The sequence below is a fragment of the Carettochelys insculpta genome, chromosome 12 (assembly GCF_033958435.1).
Source record: "Carettochelys insculpta isolate YL-2023 chromosome 12, ASM3395843v1, whole genome shotgun sequence".
NCBI classification, from domain to species: Eukaryota; Metazoa; Chordata; order Testudines; family Carettochelyidae; genus Carettochelys; species Carettochelys insculpta.
The window spans coordinates 46,351,668-46,366,293 of record NC_134148.1 but is presented as its reverse complement, the minus strand read 5'-3'; the positions used below and the strand labels follow the sequence as shown (position 1 = coordinate 46,366,293).

Here is a 14,626-nt window from a genome sequence, read left to right as displayed (position 1 = left end):
CAGGGGCCCCTGCTTAACAGTACTGTGTAGGGCCCCACAAACCCTAAGGACAGCTCGGTTATGGGTTTAGTACAGACGGAATTGATCTTTTTCCATTTTCCTCAGTAGGATTTTACTTCCAATTTTTTAATGACCCTTCTGGCATCTAACTGCTTCTCTCACTCCATTGTGTAGCCATAGCGGCATTTTTATACCCCCACTATTCATCTAAATTTGGGATACACATTTAGTTTGAGCCTCTAGCATGATATTTTAAGATGTTTTTATGAAGCTTACAGTTAATTTGTCATTCTGCTTGTTCCTTTTAATTTAATTAGATTTCTTATTTTGTGTTATTCCCTTTTCGGACATTAAAAGCTACTGTGGTGAGGTTTTTTGGTATCTCCCCATTCCCTCAATCAAGCATGTTAAATTTAATTATATTATGGTTGCTATTTCCAAGCAGTTCAATTATATTTCCTTCTTGGGTCAGATTCTGTGCTCCACTTTGGACTAAATCAAGAACTCATTCTCCTCTTGTGGGTTGAAGGACTAGCAGGTCCAAGAAGCCATCATTTAGGGTGTCTAGAAACTTTATCTTTGCAATCTGTCCTGAGGGGACATGCAACCAAATCAGCATGAGACTAATAGGAAAAAAAAATTTTTTTACACTATTACAAAGTTTTCTGTTTGTGTTCACCCTAACCTGTCTATGCAGTTCATAATCAGTCACCAGCCTGGTCATGGAGTTTGTTTTTACTGCTATATTCTTACTATTCAAAACAAGGAATTTCTATCCTTACAGATTCTATGGTACAGTTTATTTGCATAATAATTTTACTGTATTTGAATACACTCTTTCAAATATAGTGTCACTCCTTCAGCAACCTGACTTGTTCTGTCCTTCTGATGTAATTTCCATGCTGGTATTACAGTGTCCAATTGATTGTCGTCATGTTTCTATGATGCCATTGAATGACAATAGTCATATAATACCAGGCACTCAAGTGCATCCATCTCAGTATTTAGACTGCTAGGATTTCCATACAAGCAGTTATCCATCTCCATGTGAGGCTGAAATGGTACTCTCCTTTGTACAGCTTCACTTTGTGACAGGTTTGCCTTATAGGAAGGACACCCAGTCTAAGGCTGTAAGTAGCCCTTTTTTGGCTATCTACTGTGCCTGGAGAAGCCTCCTATATCACAGCCCAAAGGTTTTTATTTCAATTTTAGACATTTTGACAAAAGTAAAGGGCTAGATGGCCTGGGGGAGTGGAAAGAGAGACTTCCCATACCAGCTTTAGGTAGTCAGGGAACTCCACTAGAAAATGGGAGTTCCCAGTTAAATTCCCCCCTCTTCTTGAAATGGAAATTCAGATTCCAGGCCTGAAAGGATCATTTCAGCCATCCAGTTTGAGCTCCCCCATACAGCATGGGCTACAACCCTTCCCCGCCATAATTCCTAGAGCTCAGCTTTAGAAAAGCATCCCGTCTTGATTTAAAAATGGTCCATGATGGAGAATCCTCAATGACCCTTGCCAAATTGTTAAAAAGTTACACCTTATTCCCAGTCTGAATTTGTCCAGCTACAGTTTCCAGCCACTGGATTATGTTAGACCTCTCCCTGCTTGACTGAAAAGCCCGTTAAACATATGTTCCTCATCTAGATACTTACAGACCTTATTCAAGTCATCCTTTAACCTTCTAACTAATCTATTAGAATTCTTTGAAGGGGTTAATAAACATGCGGACAAGGGGCACCCAGTGGACATAATATACCTAGATTTCCAGAAAGCCTTTGACACGGTCCCACACCAAAGGCTTTTATGTAAATTAGGTGGTCATGGGATAGGAGGAAAGATCCTTTCATGGATCGGGAATTGGTTAAAAGACAGAAAACAAAGGGTGGGAATAAATGGTAAATCTTCACAATGGAGGAGGGTAACTAGTGGTGTTCCCCAGGGGTCAGTCCTGGGACCGATCCTGTTCAACTTGTTCATCAATGATCTAGAAAATGAGGTAAGCAGTGAGGTGGCAAAGTTTGCAGATGACACCAAGTTGTTCAGGACAGTCAAAACCAAAACAGATTGTGAAGAACTACAAAAAGATCTCAGCAAACTGAGTGATTGGGCAGCAAAATGGCAAATGAAATTTAATGTGGGTAAGTGTAAGGTAATGCATGTTGGAAAAAATAACCCAAATTACACGTACTACATGATGGGGTCAAATTTAGCTACGACAGATCAGGAAAGGGATCTTGGAGTTATAGTGGATAGTTCTCTGAAGACATCCACGCAGTGTGCAGCGGCAGTTAGTAAGGCAAATAGGATATTAGGAATTATCAAAAAAGGGATCGATAATAAGACAAAAGATATCATACTTCCCCTATATAAAACTATGGTACGCCCACATCTTGAGTACTGCGTGCAGATGTGGTCTCCTCACCTCAAAAAAGATATATTGGCATTAGAAAAGGTTCAGAAGAGGGCGACTAAGATGATTAGGGGCTTGGAACGGGTCCCATATGGGGAGAGCCTAGAGAGACTGGGACTTTTCAGTTTGGAAAAGAGGCGATTGAGGGGCGATATGACAGAGGTATATAAAATCATGAATGGTGTGGAGAAAGTGAATATAGAAAAATTATTGACCTTTTCCCATAATACAAGAACTAGGGGACACCAAATGAAATTGATGGGTAGTAGGTTCAAAACTAATAAAAGGAAATTTTTTCTTCACACAGCGTACAGTCAACCTGTGGAACTTCTTGCCCGAGGAGGCTGTGAAGGCCAGGACTCTATTAGGGTTTAAAAAAGAGCTTGATAAATTTTTGCAGGTTAGGTCCATAAATGGCTATTAGCCAGGGATAAAGTATGGTGCCGTAGCCTTCAGAACAAGGGCAGGAGATGGATGGCAGGAGATAAATCACTTGATCATTGTCTTCTGTTCTCCTTCTCTGGGGCACCTGGCATTGACCACCGTCGGCAGATGGGATGCTGGGCTGGATGGACCTTTGGTCCGACCCAGTATGGCCATTCTTATGTTCTTATGTTCTCTGTTAAGCTACATAGAACGAGCTCCTTGAGTCTATCACAGTAGTGTGAGTTTTCTAGCATAGAACAAAAAACAAGATAAGCATGCAGAACACTGCATATGATGCAAGCTTTCTGCATCTTAGGTTGTTAGAAGGAACCGTAGGGAAGTTAGAGCCACCTTCCTTTTCCTAGCCTTGTAACCCTTCTTGCTAAGAGGGACTGGCAAGCGACGTAAGTGGGCAATGTTCTGTAGAAGATATGGCTGACTTTCGGAGTAGCTGTGCTGGTGCCACAAGTATGAAAATGCAGTAGTAGGACTTACTCAATGCAGTGAAGTCTCCTCTTACCAAAACACCAGCCAGACACTTGATTTTTTAAACACCCAGTGTGGAAACCGGACACTTGCCTGAACACATCCCTTTGCAAGGCCCATGCCAGATGCTTCTGCTATTGAGAAAGAGAACATACCAGTCCTGAGAGACAGTTGGAAGAGTCGAGCCAGACTATACCTGAGGTATGATCACATCTGCCAAGGCTTTGGAGAGTCTGGAGAGCTCAGCAGTACCCTCCAGCTCCAGGGTGCAGTTGTGTTGCACATCGTATTTGATGCAGTCATAGATATCAGGGATCTTGCTGATGTCATAACGACCATTCTTCACGCGGAAATCCCTCTCCAGCTTGCTCCAGCGCTGCAACATCAACTCCAATGTTTCACTGTGGTACAGCTGCAGATCTGAAAGAACAGCAAGTACAGAGCAAGGCTTGTAAACGGGGACCAGAAGTTCTTTCAACAATGCGTTTGAAAACCTGCGGCAGTAAGTTTCAGAGCCAGCTTTGTACTAAGGACAACTGTGTACATATCTGGACTTGCGCTGGTGAATCATATCCAGACTTCAGAGCCTGAGCTCTGGCTTGAGCCCTGATGTCTACAGTAAAGTCTTAGCATGAGTCAGAAGCCTGTAGACCCAGTCTCGGAGACTCACCGCTGCAGGTTTTAAAGTGCAGTATAGACATATTAAAACAGATCCTGGAACATGATAGAGCAGCCAGCCTTTTATCTTCAATGCCTAGTAATTAGTCAACAATCAAGTTGTAAGCTCCTGAAAGGTAATAGGTTTAAAAGGAATAGCCAGCATGGATTTGTCAAGAACAAATCATGCAAAACCAACTCCATTTCCTTCTTTGAAAGGGTTAGGACCTCAGGAATGGGATGGGGGAGGGAAGGAGTAAAAAGGATGTATCTTGATTTTATTAAGGCTTTTGACAGTCACACATGACAATCTCATAAGCAAGCTAGGGAAATGTGGTCTGGATAAAGTTACTATTAGGTGGGTGGCCCAACTGGTTGAAAGATTATATTCAAAGAGCACTTACCATATCAGTCATAGCCAAACTGGAAGAGTGTATCCAGTGGGGTCCCACAAGGCTCAGTCCAGAGTAAGGAGCTATTCAATATTTTCACTAGTTATTTGTATAATGGAGAAGCAGTCATGTAGCACTTTAAAGACTAACAAAATAAATTTATTAGGTGATGAACTTTCGTGGGACAGACCCACTTCTTCAGATCATACCAGAACAGACTCAACATATAAAGCACAGAGGTCCAAAAATTGTCATCAAGGTCGACAAATCAGAAAAATTGTTACCAAGGTTGGTAATCAGAAGAGAAGAGGGGTGGCAAGAGAGGCGGGTGAGGTGAGGAAATTAAGAGTTAGATAAAACAAAGTATGTAAAGAGTCCTTATAATGGGCCAGGTAATTGCTGTCCTGGTTCAAACCACATGTTAATGTGTCAAATGTGAATGTAAATGACAGGTCTGAGCATTCCCTTTGTAAATGGTTCCTTTTAAAGTTAATAGTTTCCTATTAAAGTTCCTTTTCAGTAAAACACAGACTTTCAGGTCATTAACAGAACGGCCCATTCCATTAAAGTGCTGGCTGACAAGTTTGTGTGTTAGGAGTTTTTTGATAGCTGTTTTGTGTCCATTCAGTCTTTGTTGAGTGTTTTACCATTTGCCCTATATACAAAATATGTGGGCATTGTTGGCACATAAATGGCATATATGATGTAAGTTGAGGAGCAGGAGAATGTGCCTGTGATTTTGTGAATAACGGGGTTAGGTCCAAAACAAAAAGGCAGTCAGTAGCACTGTAAAGACTAACAAAATAATTTTATTAGGTGGTGAGCTTTCATGGGACAGACCCACTTCTTCAGTAAAGTCATCATCACTGGTTCTCTCCTATAGATAACATCCCAACCTTATGAGGATTCTCACCAGCAGCCACAGTCTATACTGAAGGAACTCAGTCCTGGGACCTTTCCTTGCAGCAAAGCCTGCTGCCAGCTTTGTCCCCATATCTACTGTGGAGATACCATCATTGGACCTAACCATGTTATTCACAGTATCATGGGCACATTCTCCTATTTCTCAGCTAACATCATATATGCCATCATGTGCCAACACCACCCACACATCATGTATATAGGACAGACTGCAAACACTCTTCATCAAAGACTGAATGGACACAAAACAGACATCAAAAAACTCCTAACACAAACCTGTCAGTCAGCACGTTTAATGGAGTGGACCAGTCTGTTAACAGCCTAAAAGTCTGTGGCTTACTGAAAAGGAATTTTAACAACCATTTACAGAGGGAATGCTCAGAACTGTCATTTATATTCAAATTTGACACATTTAACATGTGGTTTGAACCAGGACAGCAATTACCTGGCCCATTATAAGGACTCTTTACATACTTTGTTTTATCTAACTCTTAACTTTCCCACCTCACACCCCTCTCCTGCCGCCCCTCTGCTCTTTTGATGTGCCAACCTTGATAACAATTTCTGGACCTCTGTGATTTATATATTGAGTCTGTTCTGGTATGGCTATGATCCGAAGAAGTGGGTCTGTCCCACGAAAGCTCATCACCTAATAAATTATTTTGTTAGTCTTTTAAGTGCTACATGACTTCTTTTGTGTTTTGACAGACTACAGACTAACGCAGCTACCTCTCTGTCATTGTATAATGGAGTGGAGAGTGTAGTAATGAGAGGACCTGCTGTGAATCCTAAAAGCATAAGGCCTGCACAATATTCAGTGCTTTGTTAACATATAGCAAAGCTAACAGGCCTAAGCCAAAGCCTGAACAACACAGCGTTAAGTAGGCTAACAGAAAAAGTTGAACTGTGACCAAAACCCAAGCCTTGCTCACAGGAATTTGGCAGAGACAGGGCTGATCAGAACATTACCAGGCACTCAATGATATACATAAACGCACTCCAGTAAGGTAGGACACGTCATACGGTACCCAGACTCCCCCGATAGAAAACAGCTTACCACGAGGTACATCCTGACCCAGGTTCAGTACGGGTCAAAACGACAATGTGACGGAGTGTGTCATTTTGATGGTACCTTGTATTATCTATAAGATAATGGGTAAGATCTAGGTACGTTAAGGGGTACCAATATATCACCATTAGGAGTGGTACCTGGTATACATAATGTACAGGTCACCAGAACTGTGTTGGGTGACCTGGGGAACAGGCTGGGGCATTCCTGCCCCCTGGAGGAGTGTGGAGTCCATTGTCAAGGCACATGCATGTACTGGTGTAAAACTGCTGGCCTCCAAGTGGGGACATCCAGAGTACTAGAGCCCACGTGTCAATGACAATAAACCTGGTTCCAGTTCCTTCATACTTTGCTTGATCTGGGATTATTGGGAGCTTCTAGCCATCTGCTGCACTGCCTAACTGCAGAAGGCAATGTGGCAGTCTGGAGGAAACATGCATGCAGCCGAAGTTTAGCAATATAGCAGGGAACAGAACAGATATATGGACACCACACTGGTAACAGTGTCTCACTACAGAGAGTAGGGTTATAAAGTATGTACATGACACCAAACTGGGAGGGGTTGCAAGCACTTTAGAGGATAGGACCAGGATTCAAAACAACCCTGACAAATTGGAGAATTGATCTGAAATCAATACAATTAAATTACCAAAATACTTAAGGAAAAACCCAACTAAATGCCCAGCTACAAAATAGCTTGCTAGGTGGCAGCAATGCTGGGAAGAATCCAGGGGGTTCTAGTGGAACACAGATTGAATACAAGTGGAAAAAAAATACGAAGCAGTTGCAAAAAAACAGCCTAATATCACACCATGGTGTCTTAAACAGTATTGTCACCGATAAGTGTCCAGCTGTACTTGGCACTGGTTAGCCCTCATTTGGAATAGTGTGTCCAATTTTAGCCACCACTCTTTAGGAGGATGTGGAAACCACAAAACAAAAATGATTACAAGATCTGGAAGTCCTGACTTTGGAGAAAAGGTTAAAACAGTGAGCACAGTTAGTCTTGAGAAAAGACAATTGAAGGGGGGACCTGGTAACAGTCTTCAAATAAGTCAATGGCTCTATGAAGAGGATTGTGATCAATTGTTCTGCATGTCCACTAAAGATAGGAAAAGTAGTAATGGGTTTAATAGGCAAGAGGGGAAATTTAGGTTAGATATTAGGAAAATATTTCTAACTCAAGCGATGGTTAAACTGTGGAATAAGGTTTCCAAGGGAGACTGTGGAAGCTTTTAGGAAGAGGTTGGACAAACAACTGACAGGGCTTGATCTTGCCTCAGTACAAAGGTCTAGAACAATGGGTTCTCCAAGTTCCTTTCAGCCCAACTTGGCTAAGATTCTCTGTTCACACCCAGGCTATTTTTACTGGCGTTTCAACTGACAATACTACAGCTGTTTCCAATAGCTGAGATATGGAATGACACCGAAAGACCTACAGCCTTGTGGTAAATACTACAAGCAGTCTGCATTGCTACTAACAGCAAATCACTTACACCCTGAACACAGGGTAATCTGGGTCCTTAGTATTACAGCTTTTATAGAACTCAACACAGGAATGGGAGTTTCCAGATGAACAGCATGCAGAGCAGATTAGATATAACTAGAGCTTCCTACTGCTGTTTGGAAGGGTCCTCCTCTGGAGCTAATTATGCTGCTCAGCTGAGTGCTAGCTTCTGCCTTCATGCATTAGCCAAGCTTCTCCACAAGAGTGGTCTTTCCTAGGCCTCTCTGCTGCAGACACACGTGTACAGCTCAGAGCTTTTGCCTGCACAGACCAAATCTAGAGGGCTCTGCACTGGACCTCCTCTTCCCAATCCCAGGTGCTCACCTGCAGATTTAGGATCTTCCAGACGCTTGCGTATCTGGGAGGTGAGGTTCTCAATCAGGGCAAACACTTGGTCACAGATCTCTACTGGGTTCTGGATGAAAGTCATGGAGTTGATCAGAGAAACGCTGCCTGTAGGTGCTAACTGTGGAGTAAAGGTCACAAAAAGGTTAGTGTCTGTGCATACAGAGAGCACAGTGCATGCAGCCCAGCCCCTGTAATTCAGCTTCTAGAAATGGTATGCAACTGACCAACTGTCTTCCTGTGCAAGTCACTGTCCACACCCACCACACAGACTATGCCTCCCCTGACTTTCCACACTACACCTAGCCTGTCAGCAAAATCTCTCTCCATGGTATCTTCCACAGGGGCTGCATGGTATTCATTAATGGAGTCACTTCCCTCATCTTTAATGGGTCTCTACTTCTTCCCTTCTAGAGTTAAAAAAATACAGGGACCCTCCCCAAGTCTAGCTGTAAGGAAAGGCAGGGTGGTCACATGACCTCAAGGTGCTATGCCTGGCCTCCAAGCGAATAACCCATCAGATGCTCATGAGGACAAGTGCTACCAGGTGCTTCATCAGTCCAGGAGAGAAAGACTGGGTCCTGTCATACATGGAGTGGGCTGGATCCAGGCTTCATCCTTTCACTTCCCATGCTCCAGAGAGACCCATGAGGAAGAGGCCCTACCTATACTTGTGTGGGAAGGCTGTCCCCTTCACACCAGAGGGAAAGAGGCAACAAAAGTCTACAACCAAGTTAACCTCACATTCAATAAGAAAACTAGAACTCACCAACTCGCTCTGAATTACTAAGACCTTGCTCCTATAATTCAGCTCATTGGAGTCTCTGGAGACCATGGAGCACTTCCTTACCGTCAGCAGCTATGTGAAGACTCCCCAGCGGATCACCACCTTGTTACAGGTGGGGGATGTGCAAGTCTCAGTGACTCCTAGAGCTGTGTCAGCGGTAGCCTAGTGCTTCTGGTAGAGTTACACACGCTGCACAGGTCGAAGGGTAGAGACCAGACTAAGTGTGATCAACTGGTCCCCCAGGCTGTGGGTTCGGCTCAAGGCTAACAACCCAGACCTAGAAAAAGGCTATGTTACAGAAACAGCAACAAAATTCTCCTACAACTTTGTACGGTGGCCCTCCTAAGTCTTCAGCACTTCACTGGATGCCTGAAGCACGATGGAAATGTGCCCAAGACAACATGGCAGCATGCTATTGAGGCAGACATGAAGAGAATGAACTACAACTGGGACACTGGTGAAAATGGCCAAAGACAGACAGAAGTGGAGGACCTTTCTTCTGTACCCAGTGAGTGGAAGATAGCTAATGTTACGCCAATATTTAAAAAGTGCTCTAGAGGTGGTCCAGACAATTGCAGACCAGTGAGTCTAACGTCAGTAATAGGCAAATTATTTGCAACTATAATAAAGAACAGATTTATCAGACACATAGATAAACATAATTTGTAGTAGAAAATCAACATGGTTTCTGTAAAGGGAAAATCATGCCTTATAATTTACTAGAGTTCTTTGAGGCGGGTAGACAAGTATGAGGACAAGGAGGATCCAATGGATATAGTGTATGTAGATTTCCAGAAAGCCCCTGACAAGGTCCCTCACCAAAGTCTTAAGTAAAGTAAGTTGTCATGGGATAAGAGGGAAGGTCCTCATGGATTGATAACTGGTTAAAAGACAGGAAACAAAGAGTAGGAATCAATGGTCAGTTTTCAGAATGGAGAGCAGTAACTAGCAGTATCCTCCCCAAGGGTCTGTACTGGGACCAATCCTATTCAACCTATTTATAAATGGTCCGGAAAAAGGGCTGAACAGTGAGGTGGCAAAATCTGCTGATTTATAGTGAACTGCTTAAGACAGTTAAGAATAAAGCGGACTGCAGATCTTCAAAAGACTCTCACAAAACTAGGTGACTGGGCAACGAAATGGCAAATGAATTTTACTGCTAATAAATGCAAAGTAAGGCACTTCGGAAAAAATGATCCTAAACTATACATGCAAAATGATGGGGACATTTACATTATAGCTTATTTAGCTATAACCATATATAGAGCCGTCCCATCCATAGGATGAGGTGCGGCAGACACTTCAGGCCCCAAACTTTGGGGGGCCCTGCTCCTCAGGGGTGTAGGGAGGAGCTGATGCCTGTAGCAAGGACCGCCTTCATTTATTTATTTGTGTTTACCTGCACCCCCAGGCTTGGGCTGCTCAGTCCCAGTTTGTTCTTCCATTCCATTCTTCTAGCCGCTGGTTTGTCTGCTGGCTGACAGAGTCCTAGTGCCCATCCCTTTCAGTAGTGCCTCTGCAACAGGCAGCCTGCATGGGGCAGTCTGACCTGCCCTGCCCTTACCCTTCCACACATCTGCCTTGGAGGGACAGCTCCTTCCCTTTTCCAGCAGTGAGACCCTTCACCAGGGAGCCCCCTCCTAGCACAAGTGAGTGCCAGCAGCCAGGCTCCATCAGTGCTCCTCGCTCATAGTCAAAACCTGTTGTCTCCCAGGTCTCCAAACCTCCTCCTTTCACTGCCCTCTCTCCCCTCTACCAGTACTGGATGGGTGGGGAGAGGTACTCACTATCAGGCTCCAAACCAAGGAGGCAGCCTTTATTACCACCTCAGGCTCAGGGGCTCCAGGGTCCTCCAGGCCTTTTTCAGCTCTCCAGCAGCAGAATCCAGCCTTAGGGTTCCCCTCCCCACAGTATGAGGACCTAGGGTCCCACAACTCCACCACCACCCACAAGGGCTAGCAAATCACAGAAAAACATCAGACACTTTTCACCATTTTACGAGCTTTAAAACTCAACCTACATACTCTAAAACCTGCATGTGACTGCTGGGAAGTCTGCCTCCTGGGGATGGAGAACAGCAATAACGAGCCACATTTGGGATCATTTGACCACTGGACCCCGAGTTACAGGTTGCTCCCCAAACCTGTTTAACAGAAGGCATTCACTGAGATTTCATTAAACCAGACTGAACTCACCCCACTGGCAGTTAACATAATTAATGACAAGTCAATCACAACCCCATTCAACAAGAGGAGTTTTGCACGAGATGCCTGTAGGGTGCTAAAATTTGTAAACCCTGGGTGCCGGCAATTTGATTTTGAGGAGAATGTAATCTGTCTTGTGGGAGGGGTGGGAATGGGCATGTGAATGATTCCTGTGCAGGGACCAGTATTAGGAGTCAAAGGGGTGGATAAATTAAAAGTAGAGGGGTGTGGAGAGAGGAGGGGAGGGGGATAAAGATCGTGGGTTCAGGTAAGAAAGACATCCACCACTCAGCTCTTCCAGTGCACCACCAGACCCCCGCACTCCGCTACTCTGAGGGTGCCGTGCACCCCAGCTCTGCACTTCAACGCACCTATACTCCCAGCTAGCATGTAATGGCTAGCACTAGCAGGCACAGAGATAAATGCAGAGAACAGCTTTGGGTGCTACGTGAATTCATCCCTGAGGTAACAAAGTACAGGTTGAATCTCTCTAGTCCAGCACCTGAAGATCTGACCAGTACCCAACCAGAGAATGTGCTGGACCACGGGCAGTCAATATTGTCTAGCAGCATTACCAACACTTCCACTGCTTACTGGGCTCTTCAAAGACGTTCAGCTAAACAACAGCACAGAACACAGAGCCAGAACTGGTGACTGTAAACAAACTGTACGAGACCACAAGAAACTTGGCTGTACCCATAAGTAGTCATCCAGCTAGCTAATATGTTGCCAGACAAAAGAGCACTGCACTATAGAGGTTCAACCCCTGTAGTGCCCTTCAGTTTCTTAAATCACTTGACACTGCCTTCCCCAACAGCAATAGCATACAGGATTTTCCTGACAATCCCAGTCAGAGTGGTTTCAAGGGAGAAAAGCTTTTCCAAACTGAAAATTAAGAGCTACCTACAGCTAACACACCGTCTAGTCTTTTCCAGCCATGTGTGGAATACTTTTTTCTGGCCATGTGTGAAATATTTTTTTCAGAGGCCCAGGCAAATATGCACCACCAGCAAAAACAAAACCTAGCTGTGGGTGCTCTGTTAATCAACTGGGTGGCATCTGACTGGTTCCTAAGCAGCTGCACAAGTGCCCAGCTTACAGGGAACGCTGCCTATAACTAACTATGCCTCAAGAGAGGCTGGGTGGACTTGCCAGTCTAGCCATTGGCAAGGAAGCAGCATCAAACCTGGCTTACCATGAGCTACTGGAGTTTGCTGCAAGGAAGTCCAGGAAGATGGATTTTAGAATATAAGTGGTGTGACACTGATCAGTGAGCTTTTTGCAATTATATGAATTAACATTGTAATTATACAGCTGGACATTATTAACATTCAACTGTAGCCAGCAGGTGCCATTGAAGTTCACTGTAACCAGACTGCATTGCCGAGAGAGGTGGTGGCTTCTCCATCCCTCAAGGTTTTTAAGTCCTGGCTTGACAAGGTCCTGGCTGGGATGACTCGGTCAGGGTTGATCCTGCTTGAAGCAGGGGGCTGGACTAGATGACCTCCCGAGGTCCCTTCCAGCCCTATGATTCTATGAACCAGATTTCACCTTTAGAAAAAAATGTTAAAGGGCCCCCCCCCCGCACATACAGAGGACATGCCCCAGGCCCCACACCCATTTAGGGATAGCCCTGACCACTCAAGAGAGATCTTGGCATCCTTGTAGATAGCTCTTTGAAAGGTCTATAAAATCACTTAGATAAGGAGAAAGGGAATATGGAAAATTTATTTATTTAACATAAGAATTAAGGGTCACCAAATGAAATGAATAGGTGGCAGGTTTAAAACAAAAGCTACAAAAATATTTCTGCACAGTCAACTTCTGGCACTCCTGGCCACAGGACATGGTGAAGACCAGGACTTTACAAGGTTCAGAAAAAGGTGAGGTCCATCAATGGCTATTAGGCAGGATGAGTAGGAATGGTGCCCCTGGCCTCTGTTTGTCAGAGTCTGGAAATGAGTGATGGAAGGGATCACTTGATAATTTTACCTGTTCTGTTCACTCCTTCTGGGGCACCTGGAATGGCCTCTGTTGGAAGACAGGACATGGGACTGGACAACTTCTGGTCTGACCCAGTCTGGCCATTCTTATGTTCTTTTCTGAACCTCTCCAGTTTGTCATCAGCACCATTTTTAAAGTGCTGACACCAGTACTGGACACAGTTCGGGCCTCACTTGCTTATGCATCCATGGGATTGTGTGTGTTCTCTTAACCCCATGGTGGGCAGGCCAGATACAGCCTGCACACATTTAGAGTGGCCATCATGATACTATGGGATGTCAATCAATCAATGTTCCCTCTAAGTGTTTCCATCTACGCGCTGAATAAGTTTTATGTGCACAGAGACGCATGTATGGATGTGCCCTACCAGCAGAAAACACATACTGCTGGCTGGGGCACTCTACTAATCAGCCAGACAGCATTTGAATTTCTTCTGGGTGGCGACCTGAGCCCTCTGCTTGCAGGAACACTGTTGCCAATGTCCTGTGACACGGTGGGACTCCCAGGGAGGCTTACTGCATTCCTTTCTCATATACAGTTTCTTTGGGACGATTTTCACTCTGCTGATAATTAAGCAGTGATCAGTGTCACAATCTGCGCTGTGATATATGGTTTCCTGCATACTAGTACAATCAAGTTGATTCCAGTGACCGGATCTGGGGTGGCACCACGAAACCTTGTGACACCCTTTCAAGTTAAAGAAAGTATTAGTGACGCAGAGCTGATTCTGAGAGCGGAATTTGAGAAGACTGACAATTTTCATTCATTTTCCCCAATACTGCAATGACCAAGGCAGATGGGCCAGAACTGATGGTCGTGTCCAACTCTAGCACTGAAGTCGCCAAAGATGCACAGTTGTTCTCCAGTTGGAAAGGCGCCGATAGCTTTCTGGAGATTATAACAAAAAGAGTCCTTGTCTTTGGTGCATGACACCAACCGGGTGCACGGGCACTGATGATGTTGACATATCCTGACTTGGTGCAGAGCTTCAGGGATATAATACATTCCAATTCAGCTGTGGGCGTATTGATAGATTTCAGCAGACTGTTCCGAACAGCAAATCCCACTCTGTAGAGGCAGTGTTCCTCAGAACTCAAGCCCTTCCAGAAGAAAGTGCAGTTGGTTTCTTACACTAACCCAGCATCTGCCAGCCTGGTTTCCTGGAGAGTAGCGATGCTGACGTTCCATTTACATAGCTATTGATCTACAACTGCTGTTTTGTGTATCAAGGCAGTGTTCATAAGGCCCTGGGCAGATTCAGGTCCCGGACACATGGTCCACATGTTCCAGCTACCAAGCCAGAGGCAAGGTGATTTATTATTTCAGTTTTTGGAGGGTACATAATTTATGTCTACTTTGTGATTTTTGGCCTATCCCCATGCACCCAATGAGGAAGACAGATATGGCAGGTCAGCA

The 14,626-nt window shown here is 44.4% G+C and overlaps 1 protein-coding gene across 7 annotated transcripts in view; it reads right to left on the bottom strand.

The window, feature by feature from the left end:
• The window catches only part of PPIP5K1 (diphosphoinositol pentakisphosphate kinase 1), a 172,893-nt gene that overhangs the window by 100,671 nt on the left and 57,596 nt on the right, over window positions 1–14,626 (bottom strand). For all 7 annotated transcript variants that reach the window (XM_075006499.1, XM_075006502.1, XM_075006500.1 and 4 more), the window contains 2 exons: window positions 8,195–8,336; window positions 3,521–3,744 (listed from right to left, as the gene is read on the bottom strand). In XM_075006499.1, the coding sequence (XP_074862600.1) occupies window positions 3,521–3,744; window positions 8,195–8,336 (366 nt within the window). The remainder of the gene's footprint in view (window positions 1–3,520; window positions 3,745–8,194; window positions 8,337–14,626) is intronic.